The 26,621-nt window shown below is 38.7% G+C and overlaps 2 protein-coding genes across 2 annotated transcripts in view; both read left to right on the top strand.

Annotated features, from left to right (window-relative positions):
- The window catches only part of kcnq5a (potassium voltage-gated channel, KQT-like subfamily, member 5a), a 116,651-nt gene extending 105,090 nt beyond the window's left edge, over window positions 1-11,561 (top strand). The window contains exons 12-17 of the mRNA XM_080288167.1: window positions 234-342; window positions 4,400-4,531; window positions 4,792-4,908; window positions 6,209-6,313; window positions 7,321-7,447; window positions 7,673-11,561. Coding sequence (XP_080144293.1) covers window positions 234-342; window positions 4,400-4,531; window positions 4,792-4,908; window positions 6,209-6,313; window positions 7,321-7,447; window positions 7,673-8,758 — 1,676 coding nt within the window. The 3' untranslated portion in view covers window positions 8,759-11,561. The remainder of the gene's footprint in view (window positions 1-233; window positions 343-4,399; window positions 4,532-4,791; window positions 4,909-6,208; window positions 6,314-7,320; window positions 7,448-7,672) is intronic.
- A 241-nt stretch (window positions 11,562-11,802) lies between these two features.
- Window positions 11,803-26,307, top strand: ddx43 (DEAD (Asp-Glu-Ala-Asp) box polypeptide 43). The gene is made up of 17 exons (XM_026189476.2): window positions 11,803-12,191; window positions 12,395-12,450; window positions 14,039-14,156; window positions 15,481-15,648; window positions 15,960-16,041; window positions 17,281-17,440; window positions 21,396-21,514; window positions 21,679-21,789; window positions 21,879-22,020; window positions 22,943-23,043; window positions 23,249-23,336; window positions 24,060-24,187; window positions 24,319-24,428; window positions 24,602-24,740; window positions 24,820-24,907; window positions 25,774-25,935; window positions 26,047-26,307. Exons 1-16 carry the CDS (start codon window positions 11,873-11,875, stop codon window positions 25,918-25,920), a joined length of 2,076 nt encoding a protein of 691 aa, XP_026045261.1. The 5' UTR covers window positions 11,803-11,872; the 3' UTR covers window positions 25,921-25,935; window positions 26,047-26,307.
- The last annotated feature ends 314 nt before the right edge of the window (window positions 26,308-26,621 follow it).

Genomic DNA, 26,621 nt, shown 5'->3' with positions numbered 1-26,621 from the left:
ATATCGCGGAGGTGGCAAAAATATGTCAGTTTCTTTGTTCCTGTCTTAAATATCCCAAACACAATATAGATTTTCACCTCCTAAAAGTCAAAATAGTATCATTCGGAAACATTCTCACAGACTCTTTTCTCTTCCAGCTTGCAGAAAGTTGCAAAAGGTTTTTGAGTTTCAAGACTGCAGATGCTTTCAGCAGAGCAACATTTATTGATGACTCAACACTCTGTTTCTTTCAGTGGACACAGGCATGACCACAGAGGAATCCTTTGATGAGCGAGGGTGCCACTGCGATGTTACTGTGGAGGATCTATCAGCACCTCTCAAGGCTGTCATCAGAGCTGTCAGGTGAGGTCCTGCTCCAAATAAACTTTATGAGTGCTTTATGAGGTAATCAAAATCAACCCCAAATCACCAAACTGCTTGAAGACTTTGGGCGAGCAATTCTTTTTTGAAGAAGAAAGAACCAGCAAAAACACATTCAGATGCTAATATGCAGTCACACTCAAGAAGATTTTATTGAATTTTCTTACAATGTCGAAAATAGGGAGTACTATTACGAAAATAAGACAGATAGGGAGGTCACTTCTGCAGTTAGCTTTCCAAAATCGTGCTTTTATCCATTATCCTCTTCACTCACATTAGGTGCCAAAACTCAGTCACGTCTCACTTTTCACAGCTTTTGTTTTCATTTGTTGTTTAACACTTTAGATATATAATTGCTTTTTAGAGAACTGGATGGCAAGATTGATAAAATAAATCACATATTTTGGTAAATGTGAAGATGATAACTCCCGAGCTCTACCCACTTGTTGTCTTGCTGTCTAGTTAAAAAATGGCAACAAAATTACAATTTCAAATTTAGGCCTTTTTTAAAAGCAGTGCACAAACCATCTGTGGTGTCAGGTGGGCTACCTTTATCTTCTATCATATACTCTTAACCCTGAAACTACAACTATTTCTAAGCTCTAGTTCAAAGCAGCAATAATGGAAACATCATTTTGTTAGGGGTAGGAGATTGCAGTGATGTTGCACGTCGCACATTTGGATCCCTGGGTATAATATAATTCCATTTTTTGAGATGTCTTTGTGCCTCTGCAGTATACATGAGTCTTAGTGCGTTAGAATCAGCTGTGTCAGTGTCACCATAGATAATGGTCCTTACAAAGTCAGGATTAGGAGGCAGTGACAGCTGCATGTTTGTAAGGAAAGAGGATCTCACAGATTTCCTTTTGGGACCTTTGTGCTTTTCTCATTAGCTTTTTTTTACATGTTACTTTCACTGTCATCTGTTGGTTAGGCTTAGGCACTGAAAACTAAATTCAGTAAAAGATTGGGGTTTGGTTTAAAATATGCTCCTGGCAAACCTGCTGATGAGTTGGGAGTGACAGCCCCATCTCACTAATGCCATAAGAGCACAACCCACCAAAAGGACACCTTCTGACTTAATAAGCCACGTAAGCTTTTAACAAAACAGCTTTAATTGAGGCCTTGGGGATGAGAACGGTCTGAACCAATTCAACAAAACCATGAAACTCTGATTAGTCTAATATATGCACTTTAAAGAGCAGCCAACAGACAAATAGCTAGCTAAATTACAGGCTGCAATATATTATACCAGTGGTTCTTAAACTGTGGGGAGTAGAGTCTTTGGTTGGTTGCAGAACCTCTGCAGGTGGGGAACAGAAAACCAGGTGAAAAATAGGAAGTTAAATATAAGTGAAGAGAAAATGCAATTTATAATTGCCAGTTAACTTAACCAGCAGAGAAGCTGAGGGACGCTGGGGTAGCTGGAGAGAAGCAGTACAGGTACAAGGACAACATGCAAAGATCTAACCCTGTGCCAAATAATTCTGAAGCACTAGAAAATAAATCAGAAAGTCTAAACCTAACAGAAATATTTGATTAAACTACGAATAGAGCAGAACGCTGAAACTCTTTATATACTACCACATATACACCCGCCAGCAGACCAACAGTCAACTAATTAGTAGACTTCAGAATATTATACCAGTAGTTCTCAGAAGCAGGCATAGGAAAAAATCAAGTTCAAATCGAATGTTAAGCAATTTCAGGGAAAATCAATTAGTAGGGATTTGGTGATGCTATTTGGCTGACCCTTACTTAAGCTGTATTTTTTTTTTTTTTTTTTTTTTTTTTGCTGTTGATGAAAAAGTGGCAAATGAGCTCTTTTTGGCTTCTGAAGCAAGACATGCCAGAAAATGTTCCTGCAGTTTCTTGCACAGAAGCACCAGGTTTCCAAAGTCTACACTTGGTGTGTAACAAGCTGCTGGTGCTGAAACTGTAACGGTAATAATAACTAAAATTAAAGAGGATGATGTTATTAGTATTTTTCTTTGCTAAATGCTAAATTGTACTAATTTTAACAATTATGCAAGTGAGAATATTTTCCAAAATGCTAAATTAGTCCTTTTAATCAGACTAACTAAAGTGTTTGTGCTAATAATAAAACCCATTATTTATAATTGGTTATAAAAGATAATGGTTTATTGAAATGAAGTTTGAGATTACCCTTTATCAGCAATCCAACTAAATTGTTGAGTAGATTTATTGTCTACTTTTACATATATGTCCTGCATGTTGGAACTAATAATACTGCTATTGATCACATATTTATTTTTTATCTTAGTAGTTTTACCTCTCCTGTGCTCTCTAAAGTCAAGAGTTTCTTCCCAATCAACTGGTAATGTGACGGCACTGACCCGTATTTATGACTGCTATAGTGCATGAATATAGTGTGTAGATGTGTTCTAGCTGAGCCTGCTCTCTTTCACTGGCACCGGCACCCTGTGAACAAGTGTTTATCCTACTGGCACCAGATGACTCTCTCACTCCACCGCTTCTTCTCACCTTTTTTCATTGTGCAAATGTCTAATTTCATATATGAATGAAGTATTTTTTAAATGGCCTACTTAGCTGTAGTTTCTATATTTTCTATGGTTTACTAAGAATTAAAATTTTGCTGCCTCAATTTTATAGATCATGAATTCGATTGTTTCCATATAATAAAGAGACAGATTGTTGACGAGGTAAAAACTGGATAAATTCAGCATTTAAAAACCATTAAAACAATTTACATTTATCAGCTTTTTAAGGCAGGGGTTCAATAATAGTTCAGTAATAAAAAGACAATGAATCATGTGTGAAAACCTGAAACCCCTGGCATGCCCTTAATAAAAGCTCTGAATTATTGATACAAGATAAAAAGCCAAATTATGATTTTCAGTTTTCCATCTTCAAATAGTTGTTGCCACTGCTAGTATCCCTGCATTTTGTTCCATGCTTTTTTTTTGTTTGTTTTCCTTCTGTTCAGTTGTCATCTTTATATAGAATTATGGAAAAATAAGCACATGCACTTAATATAAATGGTTAAAGGGGTTGTAAGTATACTTACAACCCCTTTAGAACCTCACATTTGTTTCTCCAGGCATTTGCTATAAGTTTGTTTATGCATTTCTGAGGTATCTTACAATTGATCTTAAACTCAATTGTATTCTTTCTATGTCAGATTTTTCATTTACCAGATTTTATCGTTGTGGCCTAATGGAGAGTAGTCAGTTATGTAACAGTTTGAGTGGAATCTTTTTGTAATCCACTCTTTAAGCGAATGAAATCATTCTGTCAACCTTTTGATAGTTCAGTAACAGTATCCACTCAATCATTCTTTTATCTGATCTGGATTATTGTCAAGTTTAGGGGTTTACATGCAAAGACTTTATATCATCCTTTTGTATAATGAAGCTTATTAAACCCCTCTATCACCATCATCATCTCTTTCTAGATCTACATACAGTTGCACAGATAAACTCCCATCTACGAGCTATGCTGCTGCCACCTAACCCTGGCTGGTCTGCACACTCAGCAGGCCATTCTCCATGGGCAGCCAGATCCCAGGGTTTTCCCAGGGTGTCGGGTTGAGGGCTGGAGACCCCCTCCTCTGTCAGGGCTGTTATTACACAGGGTCATCTGTCACTGCTGCTTCCATTTAGGCAGTGAGAAAAATAGGCAGTGGGAAACTACCAGAAACCACTGGGGACTCTAAATGAACCAAGAGGCATAGATCTCCTTACCTGGATCAATATTATTACTCAGCAGCGGCTCTGTTCACCAAATAAAAGGAGAAAGAAAATTACACTCAGGTTTCACAAATTCGCCATTACGCACTGGTTTTCCATCAGATACTTCAGAAAGTATTTGAAATTTTGTGTTATCTTTGTTACACTCCAAAAAGAAAAGATCAACAGTGAAGCACAAGAACCTCTCTGTAGGTTTTCTCAAACTTACTGCTGCCACCTAATGGTGGTGTTTAGTAATTACACCCTAGATTTCACTTAAATTGACTCCCAGCAATCACTGTGTGTGTATTTGTCTTTTGCATGTATAGGATCATGAAGTTCCACGTAGCAAAGAAGAAGTTTAAGGAGACGCTGCGTCCGTATGATGTGAAGGACGTGATTGAGCAGTACTCTGCAGGTCACCTGGATATGCTCTGTCGCATCAAGAGCCTTCAGACCAGGTCAGGAAACGGCATGCACATTGATTGATATTGACAGATTTCTGTGTTCCTGCTTTCAAAATCAAGGAATTTATAGATGTATCAATAACCTGAGCTGCTATGTGTTGATTTTGCTGCAATTCGAGCTAACGCTATAGGTTATATAGCACGTCACAGAAAATCATTATAAATTAACTTTAAACTTTAACATTCTTTTAAGTACATATTTCTTTTCCAAACTAAATACATATGTGTAGATGTGTGTTCCCTCTCTCTCCCAGACTAGACTCTGTAGTGGGTCCTCCTCCAAGGCCTTTGCGCAGCCGTGGAAAGACCTTTTCCTCTCCCTCCCTGCATTTATATTACAGCCAGACCAGCAGGAAACGGTCGACACCGGGGTTAGACTCACCCCCTTTTCTGATCCTTCTGCCAAACGCTTCCCTACTAACTTTGCCAGCCAGTTTGAATTTGCATATGCTTAGATGTATTTGAACTAATTCAGCCAAATGTACAAATATAACTTATCTTAATACTTGAAGCAATCTTGGTGCAGTAATCATTTCACTGACTTAATAAGTGGACACATAGAAAACACAGGCCTTCTAGGTGAAAAGTCTGTCAAAATGGCATACACATAGCTTCATGCCACACATTACTATGACCACCGTTATTCTTCAGCACAGACTGAAGTCTTCTAGGTGAACTTTCTAGTATTTTCTTAAAGCAGTCTTCAGGAATAGTTTTCCAGATTCTTGAAGGACATTACAAATCTCTTCTTTGGATGTTGGCTGCCTTTAGTTCTATTCTCTGTCCAGATGATCCTACAGTCTATGATGGTGCGTGGTTTTCTTTTCAGGTATGCTTTGACTGCATTAGCAGTGTGTTTGGGATCATCGTCAAGCTGATGAATTGAGCCATTGCTTTCCGCATGGTATTGCACAGTGGATTAAAATCTGATGGTACTCATCTGCATTTGTAATTTAGTTTTGATAAGATCCCCAACACCAGTGCCTGAAATGCAGCCCCAAATCAAGACAGAGCCTCCACCACGTTATTTATAAATAGGTGTACAGTCAGTGTTTTCTTCTCTCCTGACCTCCTCAGTATAGACCGCTGACAATTTGAATCAAACTTTTCTCATTTGGATTCATCACTCAATAACACCAGTTCTTGCTTTCTCCCTTTTTCCCTTCCTTAGCAATGGCTTATTGACTACCACCCTTCTACTGAGATAGGTTTTGATGAGGCAACATCAAACAATAGCTGGATTAACTGAAGGGCTCGATGCAAATCTTGAGTTCTGTGTCAGGTCTTTGTACAGTTTTTTTTCCTATTTGTTAATGATAGACATTTAAATGTTGTTCTTCTGCAGTAGATATGGTTTTAGGCCTACCGCTTCTTCTTTTGTCCTCTATCTGTCCAGTTTCCTTAATTGCAGGACACACTGCACAGCATGCTGAAACATGCCATGTTTTTGACTAAAAGCATTTTAGGAATCACCTTGTAGAGAAATACTATTTTTTGCCAGTCGACCTGTGTTTCAGTCGGCATTAGGCGGCCTCATAAACAAAAAATCATTCATTTGAAAATGCCATCCTTCACCTCTGTGTGTATCTGTTCATTTATGTACCTGTGCTTAAAGCTTCATGGTGTTAAGTCAGAGAGAAGTGCCTGATCCAGTTTTTTTCCTATCTCCAGACTGGCCAGTGCAGCAGACTCTGGTCGCACCCAGCCAAGGAATATGTCCTCTCCTGCACTACACTATTATTACAGCAACCACATGAAGAAGCTTTCTGGCTCAGGGTTATTCTATTTCACTTAATTTAATTTTAGACTTTAAAATCCTGCCACATGCAGCCATAGCTGCTAATAAGTGCTATAGCAGTGGCAATCGGGTTACTGCGAGCAGATATAAAATATCTGAAATGTATTAACCTTCCCGCAGAACCAGATGGTTGGAGTTTACAGTAGAACATGTACTTAATACCAGAAGGTTTTGACAATAACTGAAAGGCAAATTAAATTCCAGTACAATTCAATTCCTTATTTTAACCCAAAACTTGATGATTTTAATATGTTAAACTCCATCCACATGGTAAGGTTTTTATTAACCGTGTCTGACACATAAATATTTGAAGTAAATGCAAACAAACCCAAACACAGCTGTCTGACATCACATTAGATCTCATCTGTATTTCCACACTTCATTCTTTCTCCTTTCATCAGAGAGTGGAAACATTATTGTATGTGAATGCTGCTGATTTGTATGCAGTTGTGTGCGGTTTGGATGTGCTTTTTATTTTTTCCTGAGTGAAAACAGGCACCTGTGCATTACTTTGGAACTCAAAGTATGGAAATTAACTTCACTAACTGAACATAATTAACTGTCAGAGAACAAAGACAGCCATTGAATGAATACTCTGACATAATCTGACAATAATTTAAATCAAGCACTGCAAGAAGCAGCTCACTCAGAGCTTCTTTTTTTTTTATTAAATATGCTTTATATTCAATAAAAATAAATAAAAAATGCAAACACAAACAAACTGCTACAAAATGTATTACATCCGATCCTAAAATTGAGTTTCCCATAGATTTTCCTCCTTTTTTTCCATAGTTGTTTTTATACTATAGCACTAATTCACTCAAGCCATGTGTGGGTTTTTTTTTACTAACCCTAACCTTAGCCTTCCGTTGCTTTAGGTTTGTTGTCTGACTGCAGATAACCTGAAATACAGCAGGGATGCCTTCTTATATTACAACGTCATTATTTTCTAGTATAATAATCCTAATGTATGTGTGTATCTCAGGGTGGATCAGATCTTGGGAAAAGGCCAGATTCCTGTGGATAAAAAAATGAGGGACAAACTGCACCCAGATGGAGACTCCCTAGAGGGCATGAGCATGCTTGGACGTGTGTGTAAGGTGGAGAGGCAGGTGGGTTTAAGAAAAAAAAAAAGGAACACAGAATGCATGTAAAATGCATTCATAAACTTTTATTACCTCACATTGTTGGTGATTTGTTTGGGCTCTTGACCAATACCTGTGAAATTTTGCTTTTAACAGTATCAATTTATCTGTATTGGAAACCCCCAGAAAATTTACAGAATAGTATTCAGCTCTTTCAGCCTTGGTTCTTATTCTCTTTTCTTTTGTGCCTAGGTAACTTCCATTGAATCAAAGCTGGACTCTTTGCTGGATATTTACCGCCAAGTCCTACAGAAAGGCCCCTCAGCACTCACCCTCTCCTCCCTCCCCCTGTTTGAGCTGGAGAACCAGCATCATAACTCGGACTACCCGACCTCAATCATTGGCAGGGATCTTCCCTCCCATCAGGGAGGTGAGCCTGTTGGAAGCGGAGGACACAACAGTGGCGGCATGCGTCGTTCTCTCAATCCCAACCCGAGAGGCTTGCGGCTCATACTGGCACCAGCTGATGATGATGCTCCTCCGGACTCAGCCCCTCCATCCTATCCACCATCCACAGCCTCGCTCTCCCCATCACCTCTGCTGCCCCCTGATAGCCCTTATCCAACTTTGGTCACCACCAATGGTACCCCGAAAAAAGCACACTTCCCTGATCTGCCGCCCCCACCTTCCTCGACGGGGAATTTCACTCTTCAACTCCCCCCTATGGTACATCCCTCTCACCTCCGATGCCCTGCTGACCCGATCTCAGATGATCTGACAGATGGAGTGGCAGTGGACGAGGAAAGCTCTGGCCCCTCTGTTGTTGTAGGATGCGGTGTGGATTCTGACCAAGAAGGTGACAACGAGGCAGCCTTTGGCCAGGGAACGGTTCAGCTGCGGGAGAAGCCTGGCTTGAAAGCTGAGGGGGTCTGGAGGAGGCACATGAGCCTTGAGGTGAAGCCCTTGCTGCTTCTCTCTTCGAGCCCAGATGGGAGGGCTTCAGACTGGGAAGGTGGTCTTGGGAAGTCGATCTCTGTGCAGAACCTCAGTCAACCTTTGACCAACCGTGCCCCTGGTCTCTCCTCTGCACTCAACAACAGCAGCAGCAGCAATGGTAGCGAACGCAGCACTGCCCATGATGATCTTAACAACTGGGATGATACAAAACTCTTTATTAGAGAGTGCAAATTACAAACATCAGAGGAACATTTCGACTTCCTGTCACAGGGACCTGGAAGCAGCACCTCAGACCTTTTAAAGACTGTGGAGGAGGCTGCACCTCACCCAAAAGGAAAGTCAGAGTTTCTCAGTCAGTCCTCACACATACAGCTGGCATAACCACACTTACTGACAGACACACATTTCCATACTGTATGTAAACACCACTGTGGGTGAAGCCACTTTTTAAAATATTTTTACAGGGCAGTAAACAGATTATGTTGCAAGTTTTACAAATAAATCCTTTCTATATGAACAATGTTTTGATATTTTGTCTAACACTTTTATTCCCAGTTGCATACACACTTTTCATAGGGTACTAAAATTACTACAGCCTATACAGTAAATGAATGTACACGTATGTATGCAAGTGGCCATACTCATGTAAGACAAAATATACAATCAATACACAAAAATGAAAATAACCTTACTGGAAAAACAATATTTTGTTTTTATACAAAAATGACCAAGTTTTTCATATTTACTATCATAAATTAAAGAAAAAGATGCTTAATTTGAAGAGGAATCTTGGAAGGAATCCTAATTTTATTTCTAGATCCAGACTTGTTGGAAAAGCTGTAGATGCCAATCAAATAATGGGGCGCATTGTGAGAAACGGTTACTGTCCAACAATTTTACATTTTTGCTGAGTCTGACTCAGCAGCAAACCCAGTTTCGAGTCTAACTTTTCACTTTACAAATTAAAGGATAATGGAAGAAGAATGCTGAATAACTGTCTCACAGCCAGAACTACTTCACTCTAACTCATTGGTCAGCTTCTACGCACGTGGTGAAACCAGCAATCACATGTACATGCACATCCGCCGAACTCTTTTACACTCTGACAGTTGTGACCATTAACAATAACTACTACTACTCTAAGAAAGGCCAACATGACAAAGAGCTGAGACTGACTAAGAACTTTTCTTGGAAGAAGCAGAGAGTCACTCACTCTGCTAGTTCACTGTCTGTCTTTGGCAACTTAAAATTTCATCTTTTACTTACTCTATGCTTTCATACATATCACTACATGGACAGTTTGAAAAACGAAATATAAATAAAGGGAATAAAGGGTGAGGCCTGGTGTGAGAAAAACAGCTGAAGTATAAAAACTTAAAGGTTGAACCAGGGTTGCATGTGTGCAGACTACAGAAATCTCGTTTTCTTCATTTCCTACAATTGCTGAAGTGTTTGTTAATGTTGATGTGGTTGGATTGTTGGTCTAATCTGTCAGCAAACTGTAACTAAATTTGAATGCAGCAGACCTAATGGGAAGAAATGTCCTATCAGCACTGACTTAAAACAAGTGTTGGAATTTCTCCCACTTGGTTTGGATAGTAGCCCAGTAAGTTGGATGCAGCTGTTTTGAATATTGAACTGTGGTAGACTTTTAAGTGGGCTTTCTCAGCCAAGCATGAGATGCTGCATGTCTAAGCTGTAATTCAAAAGTGCTCATGCATTTCCTGGTGACTCAGACCTCCATCTGCATGTCAAAATAATGTTTGCTCCAAACTTTTAACAAAACGGTACGAACAAAGTCTGCCTACATGATCAATATTATCTGAACTAATTTGATAGAAGTTAAAACCTCTGTTGCTACTTATGTGGATAACCCACTTACTATTTTATGACAAAACTACAACATTTAAAGGCCATTCGTTGTGATCAAACTAGAAAAACCTCATTGATATTTTCTGTGACTTCTCTGATGAAGACTGATCTTAGATTGAGATTATATGTGGCTTATATAAGGACTCTTTTCACCAGGATGTTGGTACGCACTTCATCCTCACTCACCTCAGTCCTAATTAGAATATTTAACCATTCTGGGTTTTATTGTCACTATCTCGAAAATGACTAAAGTGGACCGTTTATATTATGGTACATTTAATCTTTAAGGAGATGTAGAGGCTTGTATGTTTTCAGTGTTAGATTTTTGAAAAACTGGTGTCTTGAAAGTGTCTTAATAAACAGTGTTTGTATTGCTGCCTTTCTTTCTTTTAGATAGGTTGACTGGTGTTTAAATGAGAATTATGCACAAAAACTATGTCAGCCATCTTCATTTTTGTTAGTCATTTTGATTTGTTTTGTATGTTGTCACAGAAGTCTTAAAATGTATTGTTTGTGCTATTCGTGTCCTTTTATTCATCATTTTTTCTGTTATATCCCCAGAGAGTTAAGTGCATTTCTTAGAATATTAACATCCTATAAAAGAATATAGCGAGTATTATCTTCTGACAAATGACAACTGCTAACACTTGTAGACTGATTTTAAAGTGTTTTATAGACCATGCAGAAGTTGTTCTGGTATGATAAAATATATTGTCATCATGAAAGCACAGTGTGTTTCTGTTGAGATTGACCTGGAAATGTGACATTGTAGTTTATGCTTATGTAATATTGACATAGATTTGAGTTGTAGCTATTGATTGAGCTTTGTTAAAAATGAGAACAGGCCAAATCCATAAGCAACAATGAAGCAAAACACCAAACACAGATGGGACAACCTTAAAAACTGCAATTGTTGCCCTCCCCCTCCCAAAGAAAACATGCCTATTTTTGCTGTCGGTATATTGCTTGAGAATCCTCCTATTATTTTCTTCTTCTTCACGGAGCTATAAAGGCCTCGTTTGCCTACAGACTATGCATATTGTATAGTTGAAGTCAAACTCCTGCTTTTCAGTTGGGCATCCAGTTCACTTAAGTTATGTCGCCTTGGTCACAGACTTTATATGGCTTTGATGGCTAATAATACCATTTCTGTATTGCTTGAACGATAATTTATTACACAACTGGCCTTAAAGCTTGATAATGTTAACTTTATTATTTCTTTGAAATTAATTTATTAAAGTGCACACTATGTTCTCTGGATGAGAAATGCAAAGAATTTTATTATTCATTAATAAAGTACAGGTTATCTGAACTTTTTTGTTTTTGTGTCTTTTTTGGTGGAAATTCTTAATCTTATTTATAAGAAGACAAAGGAACATTGTGAATCTATAGCCTTCAACTCTCTAAACGGTAGGGTAATTAACAAATGGATATTTCTTAGGCATTCTTTTTATCTGAAATTTCACAATTTTCTACGTCTGATGTAAATTTATGAAAAAGTTTTAGAAAAACTAACTTTTCGGGAAGGACGTTAACGCGGCGCCGTCCGCGAATTCACTGTTCGACCGTTAATTGCGCTTACTGAAGTAGTGCGTAGGTAGCTGTTGGGTAGCCAAGCTTAAAATGTCTGATTGGGAGGATGAGTACGACCAGGACGGAGTTGCTATCTACAAACCTGCTACAAAACCGGCTTCGGCCGATTGGAAATTTTCATGTAATGACCGTCAAAGGGAAAATGTTGTTTTCGGTGTGAAAAATGGAACCAAATTTGGAGCCCCAAGGGAGAGGAGAGCTAATCGTAGCGGCCCGGGTCCCGAGGTCAACAAGTGGGGAGGTGGAAGTGATCGTGGAGACCCCGGACGACAGACGACGTTTAGCAAAGAAGAGTCTTCCCGGCCTCTGACTATCACAGTGGAAACTACTTCAATTGGAAGAGTAATAGGTACGCTGTCAGAATTAATGCGGAGATGAAATTTACAGTAACAAGTCTTTCACAGTCTTAGCAAAGCTGCATTTAGTTGTGTTGTTAGCGTTAGCTTAGATTTGATGGGTCCGCGCGAAGAAGCTGTGTAGGTGATGAGGTTGGCCTATACCCTGGAGGTTCTGCAGGTTTAGACTCTAAAACACATTTTATTCTGTTAAAAGGTCGTGGAGGAGCCACAATCCGTGAACTTCAAGAGAAATCTGGCGCAAGAATTAAGGCAAGTTGGTGATGTTGTGTTAAACTAGTACAACAAATCATGGGAAATCACAGTTTAGAAGCGAAAAACAAAAACTGCTTGAACTTTTAATTTGTTTAGATATGGTTATTTAACTTGGACTTGATAATGCCCTGATGACAAACACAATTTTGAGCCTTGAATGGATTCTCATTAACTTATCTTTTCCCTTCATTCCCTTTCCACTCTGTCCCCTCCCCTTTTCCAATTCTTATGAATTCATTGTATCACGTTTGGGTTCTTGGGTGCTTGTGTGTTGGGAGAGGTGTTAGGGCAAACAATGCTGTGCCTGGGCAACAATGCGTTTCCTCTTTCCTATTTCCTAAGAAATTCCTTTGTGGCGCTAAATCAAACTCCCTTCTAAAACTGAACACCCGAAGTAAGAAGCAAAGCACACACTCAAAACTTATGTAAAAAATTGGGCCAATCTCAGGTTTACCAGCCTATTCTCAACATGTTCGCTAACAAGCTCAAATTCGGCATAAGCTTGAGCAAAATGTCAGCATGCTCAGAGTGAACTGCTGAAATATAGATTTGTCAACCTTTTCCTGAGGTTTTCTTTAAATGGGTTTACCTGGCTTGGGGAAGGAACAAGAAAGCAGACTGAGGGAATATTGTAGTTGCCAACTTCCACCTACCAGTTTGTGTGTGGTGGGCCCATACCTTTAAAATCCAATAAAGTTCTGCCATAAATTGGGAAAACGTGTACATTTTTTTGCTCATTTTTAACTTAAAAAATGATCATTCTACTTTATTATTTAGGTTACATGCCTAAAAGATTTAGATTTCCATTGATAGTATCAGCTGATATTGGCTATTTACCAGTCTGTTGCTATCTGCATTATGAAAACCAGTAAATCAAAACATTTTAGAAAAGACAGGAGAAATGCCCTTCAACCATGTTATCAGTGATGTTTCATAGTTTGTCCACCAGAGGGTACTGTTTATCTTCTCTGTTAGTAATGATCAACAACCAGCTGATTCAAGCAGAGTGTAAACAAGAAGATGAATGATATTCAGGGAAATATGTCATGGCTCTGAAAGGTGGGGAAAGGCATTTTAAATTGCCAAATATCGGTAAAGTGGTCTTAAAAATTGTATTATGGTGTGTGTGTGTGTGTGTGTGTGTGTGTGTGTGTGTGTGTGTGGTGTTCAGAACTGCAATATATTTTAAAATGTTCTTAATATTTTGTCCCCCATGTGTATTTTCAAATCTCAGATTATAGATGCTAGATTATAAGTGTTAGAAACACTTATAATCTGAGTGCATGAAGTTTAAAATGCCATCAAACCATCAAAGTTGCTATCCAATGGTAACTTCTGGTACTGACTGTAAATGATAAAAGATATAGTTTTTAGCTCTGTTTCTAAAAGGCTTGAACACAAAATATATTGAAAACTTATTGGGAAGATGAGTCAAAATGGTAGTATTTTTAGAACGAGTGAGAAGTTTAAAATCCCGCAGCCAAATTTACTAAAAATGTGAATATCAGAACTAATTCAGTGCACAGGAAATATGTAAGATTTTATCCTTATACCGTCTTTGTTACTATTCTGTTTGTGTTTTCAGATAAACAAGGGAGGTTATGAAGGTGAGGTAGTCATTTTTGGGTCCACTGCAGCACAGCAGAAGGCCAAAGAGATGATCGAAGACTTGGTGGCAGAGGGCAACTCCCAATATTGTAATGGTGTGAAATTTATTTATTTGAATTTCTTTTCTTTTAGAAAATGATGATGTTTTCAAAACAATTTTCCTTGGGATTCTTGGTTAATATTTTTTCCACTAACATTTTTTTTAATTCACCAAAAAAGGAAATTGTTTTTAGTACAAATACTACATAATATACTTTTTTTTATTGTAAATTAGAGCCATTTTAAGTTAATACAGTGGACAAGAATTTGTTTTGCTTTCTGTCTGACCCAACCTTTATATTTCTGAGATTAACATAAATCTGAATATCTCCTTCACAGCATTTAATTCCACCTTTATTTTGCTCATAGTGAGAGTTGTACCTAAATAAGAAGCCTGTGTCAGTTGAAGCAAGATGTTATGTATACCTGAGCTTTTGTCCCATAGATTGCTACATAAGGTTCTGACTTTTGCTGATACGCAGTTGTATCACATTTCATTACTGCACTGCATTCAATTCAATTCAGTTTTATTTATACAGCGCCAAATCACAACAACAGTCACCTAACAGGCGCTTTACATTGTAAGGTATACCCTACAATACTACATACAAAAAATCATATGACCCCCTATGAGCAAGCACTTTGGTGACATCGGGAAGGAAAACTCCCTTTTAACAGGAAGAAACCTCTGGCTTGACTCCAAGCTTCCTCACAGTGTTACTGGAGGCCAAGTTAATGCCATCCAGAGTAAGAATTTGGTTAGATACCATATCTCTAAGATTTTCAGGGCTGAGTACAATAACCTCAGTTTTATCTGAATTTAAAAGCAGAAAATTAGAGGCCATTCAGGTCTATATGTCTTTAAGACATTCCTGCAGTTGAACTATTTGAGGTGTGTTATCTGGCTTCATGGATAAAATGTAAAGTGAAAATGTTTGCTATGTCTTCTGATGATACTGCCTAAGGGAAGCATTTATAATGTAAACAGAATTGGTCCTAGCACTGAACCCTGTGGAACTCCATAATTAACCTTAGTGTGCGAAGAGGACTCCATTTAGATGAACAAATTGGCATCTATTAGACCTGTAATACCTGCAGCGTGCTCTAATCGTTCTAATATAATATTATGGTCAACAGTAACGAACGCTGCACTGAGGTCTAGCAGGACAAGCACAGAGATGAGTCCACTGTCAGAGGCCATAAGAAGATCACTTGTAACTTTCACTAAAGCTGTTTCTGTGCTGTGATGGGCTCTGAAACCTGACTGAAACTTTCCAAATAAGCCAATCCTCTGCAGATGATCTGTTAACTGTTTGAAATGAATGATATGAATTTTTGATTCTTAGTGAATGACTATGAAAATATGGATTTTCTTCTCAGGTTCTCGCAGAGGACAAGAGTATGGAGGAAGATGTGGAGGGGAAAAGAATGGCTCTGTCTGGTCTACTGCTGAATTGCAGGCTGCAAATGTTGTCCAGGACCGTCCATCCATAGACTGGGACGCCATCCGGGAGAACAAGGAGAAGTATAAGGAGCTCAAGTGGAAGGGTAAGTGATCATATTTGTCAAAAGGGCACATGACTTCTTATTCAAAACTATTTAGCTATTGATATAGCTTAATTTGGCATTATTGTAGGATAATTGATTAGAAATTAAACCGTGCGCTAAAGTTAAAGACTTTTGTTTTTTTTGGTGTTGGGGATGGAAATTGTGAACCCCATGCACATGTGCCATACCTATAAAATGGCTAAAATCGTACAGTTTATTAATGCTAAGTTACCCTCAAATATGTAAACATAAATTTGCAAATATAATTATCCAAAGCTAAACTTATTTTGTGATATTTTTGCTTTCTTCAGACATCCCACCTATCAAAAAGAAGTTTTACACTGAGGCACCGAGTGTGGCCGTGCTTACAGCAGAGGAAGTTGGTGAATGGAGGTAAATCTTAGTGGTTCTTGGTCATATGCCCATGTACTTCCATATGACAGGGTTTTACATGTATAAACAAAATTTAAGCCAGTTCAGAAAGGAAGATCTCCTCTGTGCTTTTCGTGATGTTATAACACCAGCCATAAAAGACTTAGGTTACCATGCTGACAACAATACCTTAAGTTTGTGAATGTGATAACTCAATTTATAGCAGAAGTCTTTCTACTAAAATCTTGAGTATCTCAGTGACCTTGACCTTAAGGTCAGAGGTTAGGTTTTCTGAAAATCTTATGAATGCCGTAACTTGAGAACAAAGCTCATTTCTGCTGCTTGTATCCATGATCTCATTCTTTCGGTTCTTCTGGTCAATACCCAGAGCTCGTGACCATAGGTGAGGGTAGGTAGGGTAGATCGACCAGCAAATCGAGAGCTTTGCTTTTACACTTAGGTTTCTCTTCACCGTAACAGACAGCGTTTGCATCACTGAAGCCATCTGGTCAGCACCAATCCCTCTGATCCCCGGCTCCGCTCACTCATGAGCAAGGCCCAGAGATTAACAGAGCTGTGGCATTTCTCAACAACAGTGCTCCACCTGGTGGCAGGTGGCTCCATAAAATTTAAGACTCAACAATTTACCAGCATTTGGGCATCAATTAAAATGTTGACAGTTACATTAAACGACTAGTACGTCTGGTAGCCACTGGTGACATTAGCAACAATTAGTTGACTACTCGCGCACATCCCTAGTTCAAATACAGACGGACAGTCTCCGAGTGGTTGGATTTTTCATCCAAAAACTGCTGTAACATTACTTTTGTTGGACTGTTTTTCCTCAGCAAGAAGGGTATGTGGTGGGTTTATCTAAATAACTACTTTTTAGAACTCTGCTCTCTGGCTTTATGGGTTGTGCCTGTGATCATTCTCTTTCTAAAGTCTGCCCTTGATTGAGTGGAGTCTCCCACTCTGACTTTCTTGGCGTTTTTATATTTGGTACATTTTGAATTTGGAGCACCTTCCCCTTAATGTCTGTGCTTTTATTTTTGTATGTGCTTTTTATCTAATGGCATAAATTTGACACTGACAATTGATCACCTTTTAAAAGAGGATGGAAAAAAATACACAGTTATTCAATTTATTGTCATGTTTCTGATATTTAACCTGGAACCAAACACATGGTATTCATCTGCGTTTAGCATGGTACTTGGTACTTTGAATCTGTTTTCATGTTTGTTTACACCTTTTCCTCAGGAAGGAGAACAACAATATCTTTGTGGATGACCTGAACGAGGAAGAAGAGAAACGGCAAATTCCCAATCCCTGTCGCACATTTCTTGAGGCCTTTGAGCTTTATCCAGAGATCATGGAAAACATTGACCGGGTTGGCTTCACCAAACCAACCCCCATCCAGGTATGATCGTGGCACCATAGCAGTTTTTGTTTTTGTTTGTTTGTTTTTTATGAGTTTAACCATATTTAAACTTATAAACTTATTAATAAGTTGTAATGATAAATATTTTGACTGTGCCAAATCAGATGAATCTGAATTAGCACAAATCTCTCTGTTGGAATTCTCAGATGTGTGTAAAACCAAATATTTTAGTTTGTTTTATGTGTAAAATGTTTCTTGGTAAAACAGGGAGATTCTTTACCTTATATGTTGTGTAAATGTGTTGTAGGTGGGTTTGGGAACAAAAACTTTCAAATCTGTTAGTGTGTGTGTTGCAATGACATATGCACCTGTAGTGACATGCCCTGTTTCTGCTGTGGGTAAATCCAGTGTTTGACTTTAGTGTCAGCTTTAACAGGAACTCAGCCTATTTTATTATAAATTCTTGGAACTGAGCCAGTAACTGTTGTAGTCTTTCCAAGAAGCAGAACTGAAAATCGGTTGTAGGTGGCATCATGTGTAGTTTTCTTTTCTTTTTATTTTTTTTAAGAAGGGGGGGGAAAAAAACCCTAATTGCATTTTTTCTCTCCGCACACACACAATACAACTTTCATTGAGTTCCTTGATCTAATCTTTTCATTTTTAAAGGTTTTCACTGTGTTAAACGTAATTCTAAGTTTTACTTCCAGTTTCTCACTAACTGAAGTTGCTATATAACAGGGCTGCCACGATTAGTCAACTATCAAAATCGTTGACGACTAATTTAATAGTCGACGCATCGTTTGAAGCTTTCTAAGATCCTGAAAGACGCAGGAATAAGTAAATGGTAAATGGCCTGTATTTGTATAGCACTTTACTTAGTCCCTAAGGACCCCAAAGCGCTTTACACTTACATTCAGTCATTCACCCATTCACACACACATTCACACACTGGTGATGGCAAGCTACATTGTAGCCAAAGCCACCCTGGGGCACACTGACAGAGACGAGGCTGCCGGACACTGGCGCCACCGGGCCCTCTGACCACCACCAGTAGGCAACGGGTGAAGTGTCTTGCCCAAGGACACAACGACCAAGACTGTCCGAGCCGAACTGCCAACTCTTGAGCCACGATCGCCCCAGTAGGATAGTAGGATTTAAGACTGAAACAGAAGATGGCAGCAATGCATGTACAAGGATGGCAGCTGACCTTAAACGCCAAAGAAGAAGCAGTCTCCGGTATCGTAGCTGTGTCCAAATTCAGGGGCTGCATCCTTCGTAGGCCACATTAAAAGGGCGATTACGTGACAGCGATGTGATGAAGGCTGTCCAAATTCAAAGACTCTTCAAAATGGCAAATGCGTCCTACTTTTCCCCAGATTTCAAAGACTGGTCGGGTGTATCCTTTGTGGCCCAGCTCATCCCAGAATTAACGCAGCTCAGCCAATTCCAGTTTCCAGCAATGGCGGCAGCTACTTAGTTTTAATATTACCCTTTCTGCGTCACAAAATAAACTTAAGATATTTTCAGGCGAGAATGTAGTTGTGTTTACTTCAAATGTCTGTTCAATCTATCAAGACATCGCATATTTGCAAAAGTCCTCCGACATTTTCGGAGACAAGCTGACCGGGAGGTCAAGGCTCACTAGAGCCGGAAAGAACAGCGAACACAGACCCCGCAGTCTTTCGCTACTCAGGTTAAACATGATATATAAGTCACTCGGATAACTTAAAAATGAGTAAATTGGTTTGGCTCAGATTAAAGTTATAGTTTTTACACAGCTGAATAAACGTCAAACCGAAAACTGATTAAACAGAAGTGTGAGATGTTAGAGAATTTACTCCAGTGTACTGTTATATTTGAGCGAGCAAGGAGCAGAGGACTGAGTTTATTAAACTCCACTGAAACAATCTGCAAATTTCATTAAAAATTTAATAAACTATCATCTTGTCTTTGCTTTTAGTTAGCACATACCTTAAACACTTAAAGCTGTATGCTTTTTTTTTTTTTTTTTTGTGTGTGTGTGTGTGTGTCCTGTCTGGCACTGTAGCAATCAGAATTATTGTCTGAAGGCCAAGAAAAATGCCCAACAGATTTACTTTCCCAAGTGGGCCTTTTGCTATACTGGCCCACTTGATTGTCATAGTTTATTTGATCTTTATTAGTTATTTTTATTCTAAGTTATTGTAATCAGGCCAGACTGGACTCGGGACGGGAAAGAAAAACAAGAAGAAAAGTTCAGAAGAAAGTTAACAGAAGGAGAGGGAAAGAAAAAGGAGAAAAGAGAGAGAGAAAAGACAATGAAAATCTGCTTCATCACCCCCTTTTTTTTTTTTTCCCCCTCTTTTCCTGGATCACCTGTTGAGAAAAAAAGAAAACAAGCAGAAGAAGACTAGAGCAATAGAATAAACAACATCATGATGATCTATGGCAATATAACAGTAAATACTAAATGTAAAACATTATTGTGCAGCACGTAAGATCGACAGCGCACAGTGTGCTTTAAGGTAGGATCCAAAAAGGGTGTAGTTTGTGTGTGTGTGTGTGTGTGAGCACCCGTGTGTACACCTGTGAGCATGGACGCGCTTGTTTTTAAAAGATTCCTACATGTAATGACCTGTTAGAGGGTGTGGGCCGCCATAGCCCCGTCCTCCAGGGCATGAAGCAGGTATGGAGGAGATCAAAACTCCAGACATCCGGAGGCCCTCAGAAATGTTTAGCTTGTTGTTTCAAGGTCACAAATATCTTTAATTGAAAAAAGTTAAATCTGCATTTGTAAAATCAACCAGTGGTGACTAGAGCATCCCGTGTAGGTTGTTACTTGTTTTGGAACAGACAATATTTGGGTTTTTAATCAAAATTTAAAGAAACTGTTCAAAGTAAACATAAATAATGAGAGGTTTTGACATTACCCTGCTTCTCACATGCCTGAAGCATCCTTCAGTGACTGAGCACCTAATGTATGATAAGATTTAAATTATCCAAACATGGGGAAATTTGTGTATTACCACATCTCGGGTACACGTAGCAGAACGAAAGCAACAAAGAGTATACCGCAATAAAATAAGCAAAATGTAATTACAGTGAGCTCTGTCATGCTGGATTTCATTTTTATTACAACGGAAGATGTAGAGAATGGAAATGAGCAAGTAGTTGGGATGGCAGCAGAAATAGAGAGCAAGCCACTGAGCCAGTAACCGTTTAATAAAAGGATAAACACAGAATGCACTAGAGACTGATTTCGTTATCTGTTCTCATCCACCACAGGTGATTCAGTTTAATTTTATTTACAGTATCAGGGTAAAGTCCTTGCAGTGGCACAGACAGAAACTCAATCTTACCCTAAGCACTGGGCAAGATGAGCTATAAATAATTTTATTAACAGTAATAAAACATTTCCCGCCCTTCACACTGAACCTACGCCATGGAGTACTTTCTTTTCATACTTGGGTCACATCAGAATTCATGATGGTATGCTGCATAGGGAAATGAAACACCATCTCTCTTTCAAAGTTTAACTTTCATTTCCAGATTTAACTTTCATTTCACAGTAGGAATCTGGTCAGATTGAAAGCAATATTACATGTAGTGGAACAACCAGTTCTGTACAATGAATCACTATTTATAGCTCCACACTGCACAACAATGTAAGCACAAGCCTGCTGACATGATGTTGCAGTAATGACAAATACATACTTGCTTCAATATGTTCTTGGAGTTTTTTTCAGTTGCAGAATAAACAGTTTCTGTCTCTTCAACAGGAGGTTTCTAACATGCGACTAACCTAAACACATATTTTAAAACGTATCATTTTTTTTTATATATATCATAAAAAATGTTGTTTTTGTTCTTGCATAGTCTCCATATAAAAGATTTTGGGTAATCTTTATTTATTTATTTTATTTCTCACATGCTAACATTAAAGTTAGTCTTATACCAGATGTGGAGTTATATATGATGATGACTTTTTAAAATATAGTTTTTAATATTTCTTCAGTCTCAAGCGTGGCCAGTGCTACTGAGTGGCGAGGACCTGATAGCCATCGCTCAGACTGGAACAGGGAAAACACTGGCCTACCTGCTGCCGGGGTTCATCCACATGGATGGGCAGCCTGTGTGAGTGTAGAAAAACCTTATTTTTAGCACAATCTGAGTGTAACTGGCGCCACGTTCTCAAATAATAGATAGCGCTGTTTTGTTCAATTCCTTTCAGAAGAGGATACCTACAATAATTTTGCCTCTTCCTCTATTAAATCTTTATCTTTTTGTCCTTTGAGTAGACCTAGAGCTGAGCGGGATGGTCCAGGCATGTTAGTGCTAACTCCTACCAGAGAGCTGGCCCTGCAGATTGAAGCAGAGTGCAACAAGTACCGCTATAAGGGTTACAAAAGGTCATAAGTCACTAAAAATAAATTAAAATCAATGATCATGTGATGTAGAGAGGGCATGATAACGACTGTTCCTTCTGCATCTCTCTCAGTATCTGTATCTATGGTGGAGGTGATAGGAGAGGCCAGATCAACCTAGTGAGGGATGGCGTGGACATCGTGATTGCTACACCCGGCCGCCTCAATGACCTACAGATGAATGAGCTCATCAACCTCCGCTCCATAACCTACTTGGTCAGCTCTTTATGTCTATGCATGTTTGCTTTCCTCAAAGCTTGTGTTGGTCCACAGTGTAGAAAAAAAGCCCATGAAAGTGTTCTTGTAGCATTTGACAGGAAGCCTAATTAAATGCGTAAACAATAGGTGTAGAAATATCTGCGCAGGTCATAGCAAGGATCCACATCTAAAACTAAATCTAAAATTACCAATGTGTTTTAACTTTTCTAATCTGCAGCCAGCGAAAGGATTATCAAATTAAGAAGAAGGTAAAATCAGAGCTGTCTGTATGCAGATAAACTGTTGTTTGTGAAATTTGATTTCTCATAGACTTAAAGTATCCCTTTCTAGTAGGCATACTTGCACGTACAATGGATGGATTTATATTATAATGTATAAGTTTCTAGTAATTTGTGCCATAGTCTTATAGATTAAACTAGCAGTGTACACCATTGGTCCCCAACCCCCGGGCCTCGGACCGGTACCGGGCCACGAGAGTTGAGGCTCAGGGGTGAAATGTATGGTTTTCAGGGTTTTTATCGGTTTTTAGCATTATTTTTTTATCGTCAAGTCAGTTTTCCTGGGTCTTTTCACGTGTGTTATGAATAAATCTTCTTTTTTTCAGTACTGGTATTAGTTTTATTTTGTTGTATTTATCCGCGACACCTTAAAGGCCGGTCTGTGAAAATATTGTCGGGCATAAACCGGTCCGTGGCGCAAAAAAGCTTGGGGACCGCTGGTTTACACCATAATCAACCAGGCTTTTTTTGGGCCCAGAAAATTATACTTGTATACTTGAGGCTTGTAAACATGTAATCTACTGGCTGCTGACACATGGTGCATAGTAGGTGGGTTTTATTTTGTATATTTGGCGTACTCATGTTGTGTGTGTGTGGTGAAAACGAGATGCGCTGTCTTTAGTAACTGCTCTTTTAAAAAGGTGCTGGACGAGGCTGACCGTATGTTAGATATGGGCTTTGAACCCCAAATTATGAAGATTCTTCTGGACATCCGTCCAGATCGACAGACTGTCATGACCAGGTATAAACAATTTGCCATCAGTTAATGATGAAACTGACCACATGAACACACAACACATCCAATTCAGGAACAAGTGCATTTAAATGGTTGACTTTAAACATGAAAACCATCAAGTATTGGTTGGTGTTCATCCAGAGTTGTAGAATATAATGTATGTATGGAAATTAAAACAACCTTTCTATGCCCGTTATTTCTCATGTTTCAGTGCAACTTGGCCCACAGGTGTGAGACGACTGGCCAAATCCTACCTAAAGAATCCCATGATGGTTTATGTGGGCACCCTGGACTTGGCTGTAAGTAGAAATGAATCCAATCAGTGATTTAAATGTCCTGACTATTTTTTTTGTATATTGTCCCACCATAAGGTCGTCAAGTATAAGTTTATTTATATGGCACATTTACAACAGCTCATCCTTCACAAACTAAAATGCAATTGAAATAAGTAAAATGCACAACAATGATGAAATAAAAATATAAAAGAAAGAATAATACAATACAAATAACTAAAACAACAATGACTAAGGCTGTTAAAACAAAATTCTTGGGTCAACATGTGCTAAAGACAGTCCATAAAAATGTATCCTCAGTAAAGATTTACAATGTTCCAGGGTTTGCACAGCACTAATATTTAGAGGCAGACTATTCCAGAGTCTGGGACCTACCATGGAGAAGCCTCTGTTGCCACAGGATTTAAGTTTAGACCGTGGAATGGTTAACATTAGCTTTGAACTGGACCTCATGGTTCTTTCTGGAGTATAAATAAATACAGCTAGGATAGGTAAGAAGGATGAATTAACAACAATCAAACTACTGTATTTCACATGGTTGTTTAGTGACTTAAAAACTAAAAGTTAGCTGGATACTGGAGAGATGGTTTCTGTCTGACTTTTGCATGTCTGACAGTTGAGAATTTGTTCATTTATTCTTGGCAGACATGTTATTTACTTTAAAGTTCTAAATAGCGTATGCCCGTTTGGATTCTGTTTACATGCTTCCTGTGTTTCTATTCTTGTCAGGCTGTTAACACGGTGCAGCAAACAGTGCTGATTGTTCGCGAAGAGGAGAAAAAGTCGTATCTGTTTGACTTCATCAGAAACATGCAACCGGAGGAAAAAGTAATCATCTTTGTTGGCAAGAAGCTTGCGTAAGTGCGGAGTTGGTTCATAGTTGTGGCTGTTCACCACTGTTACATTTGGATAAACACACATCAGCATTGGTACCCACTTTAATCGCTTGTCCTTTGTTTTGCTCGTTTCCATTTTTGTTCAACATCAGAGTTGATGACCTGTCCAGTGATATGTGCCTTCAAGGTTTGGCTGTGCAGAGTCTCCATGGTGACCGTGAACAGTGTGACCGTGAAGAAGCTCTCAAGGACTTTAAAAACGGTATGTAACGTGAAGGGAAAAGTGCTTTGAAAAATAGTCTGCATGGCACTAGCAGAGAAAATGGAAACACATTTTTGTGTGTAGCTGGTGGTCTTATTTTAAACTAAAGACTACCACAAATAATGGCTGTTGGATTGAAGTTATGACAGATTAAGTGTTGTATCTTTTTCCAGGTCGAGTTCGTATCCTCGTGGCCACAGATTTGGCATCTCGAGGGTTGGATGTCCATGACGTAACACACGTCTTCAACTTTGACTTCCCACGTAACATCGAGGAATATGTTCATCGTGTAGGTCGCACTGGCAGAGCAGGGTAAGAGAGTGTGCATGCAGACTTTACTGCCAGGCTGTGCTTGTGCTAGCTTGTGATGTTGATGCATGTTTCGTTTCAGACGTTCAGGTGCTGCTGTGACCCTGGTGACAAGAGAGAACTGGAGAATGGCACCTGAGCTAATTCCCATCATGGAGCGAGCAGGACAGGTTGGCAAAAACATATTTTGTGTTGACATAAATACACTTTTGATTGAGTAGACTTTTTTTTTTCTCCTTCAAAATGTAACATAATTCCTGAGAATTCTGTGCATGTGTACTTATATTATAATACAGCTGACAAACTGATAGTCTTTTTTTTTTTTTTTTTTTTTTTTTAATTCTTTATTTCTAAACTATTACTTCCCGAAGGTGATTACAGGCATTAATCAACACAATTTACAAGGGAAAAACAAAACAAAATGAAAGAAAAAGAAAAAAGAGAAGGGGAAAAAAAAAAAGAAAAAACAGTCGGGAGTGACCAGTTAGCTAGGTTGGTGGTTTCAAGCTTTGAAAAGAAGATTCGGCTTATGGGTATTGGCATATAGGACCCACTTATCCCAACACAAATGGAACCAACCCACCCTGTCATTGACATAAGCTGTTACCTCCTCCATCCTATAAATCTCTAGCGTAATTTCCCACCATAATGACAAGGTCAGTATATCTTGCAAGGACCATTTCTTAGTTATACCTTTCTTACTTGCAACAAGTAAAGCTCTTAACAGACATGTATCATTTTTAGACCAGTTCTGCGGTATACAACCAAAAAAGATTGTCTTCATGTCCAAAGGGAATGTACAGTCAAAAATGCCTTGTAATGTACCATGAATGTCTTTCCAGTAGGTCCGTAGCAAAGAACAGTCCCACATAATATGGGTGTGATGTGCTCGTTGGTGTCCACAGTTTCTCCAACACACAGGAGGATTCCCATCATAATGAGCCTTTTGATACGGAGTAATAAGGAACCTTATCAAAGACTTCCATCCAAATTCCCTCCAGCTAAAAACTGATAGTCTTAACAAATCCTTTTGCAGGATATCCCAGAGGAGCTGTTGCTTATGGCAGAAAGGTATCAAAAGCACAAGAAAGAGAAGGAAATGTCCAATCCAAGGGGAGGACAGGGGCGAGGAGGAGGGAGAAGAAATGGTGGAACAGACCGCGGCCAAAACTGGGGGTTCTAATACAGAGCTCTCCATGTAAGTTTTCCCGCCATGTTCCTCCACCTTACTCTGACAGGAATTAACAGTCAAATTACTGTATTTCACATGGTTATGAGAATGTTCATTTTCTTATCCTTTTCTCCACAGGCTGGAGCAAGGTCTCAATCTACCTGTGTTATTTCTTTTTAATGTGCATTTTAGTTCTTTATTTTCTGTTATTGAAAGGTTTGCTTGCTGGATTATATCTATGATCATTTGGCAACTTTCACCTAATTGTTTTCTTCTCTTAAAAGACTTTAAAATGCACATTTTTCTCTGCCATAAACTTTTCTGTCTGTTATCATTCAGAATATTTTGTGTTATCTCTTGGTTGTGGAAAGTTTAATAAATTGTTATCTTAAAAAGAAATGACATGTTGTGCATGCATTAATGGCTTCTTCCTTTAGAACTTAACCATAGAATTGTGGTAATAATTGAATCTACTTTCTTAATTGCCTATATTAATGGTCAAAAATTACATGGACACTGTTGGGGGTAAATGCTCATAATTTGGGGGGGAAATAATAATATCATGGAAAAAGAGAAAAGTCAGGTCTTTTGGAAAAAAAAATTGTCAAACAGGAAGTGATGGTTTGCGTTAAGCTCAACAGCTTGTCTGCTTTACTTGCTCAAGATGTTTAGTCTGCTGACCACATCAGTTTACTTGGAGATCTGATTTATAA

This window comes from Astatotilapia calliptera, chromosome 13, assembly GCF_964374335.1.
Source record: "Astatotilapia calliptera chromosome 13, fAstCal68.1, whole genome shotgun sequence".
In the NCBI taxonomy this organism is placed as follows: Eukaryota; Metazoa; Chordata; class Actinopteri; order Cichliformes; family Cichlidae; genus Astatotilapia; species Astatotilapia calliptera.
Note: the sequence above shows the minus strand (reverse complement) of the source record. Positions and strands in the feature narration are given on the sequence as shown.

Excerpts from the sequence above, each read along its gene's own strand:
- ddx43 (XM_026189476.2), top strand. The coding sequence starts at position 11,873 with ATGTCTGATTGGGAGGATGAGTACGACCAGGACGGAGTTGCTATCTAC. Across the intron at positions 21,515-21,678 it reads CACATGGATGGGCAGCCTGT|ACCTAGAGCTGAGCGGGATG; the intron begins GTGAGTGTAGAA and ends TCCTTTGAGTAG. Across the intron at positions 24,908-25,773 it reads TCATGGAGCGAGCAGGACAG|GATATCCCAGAGGAGCTGTT; the intron begins GTTGGCAAAAAC and ends ATCCTTTTGCAG.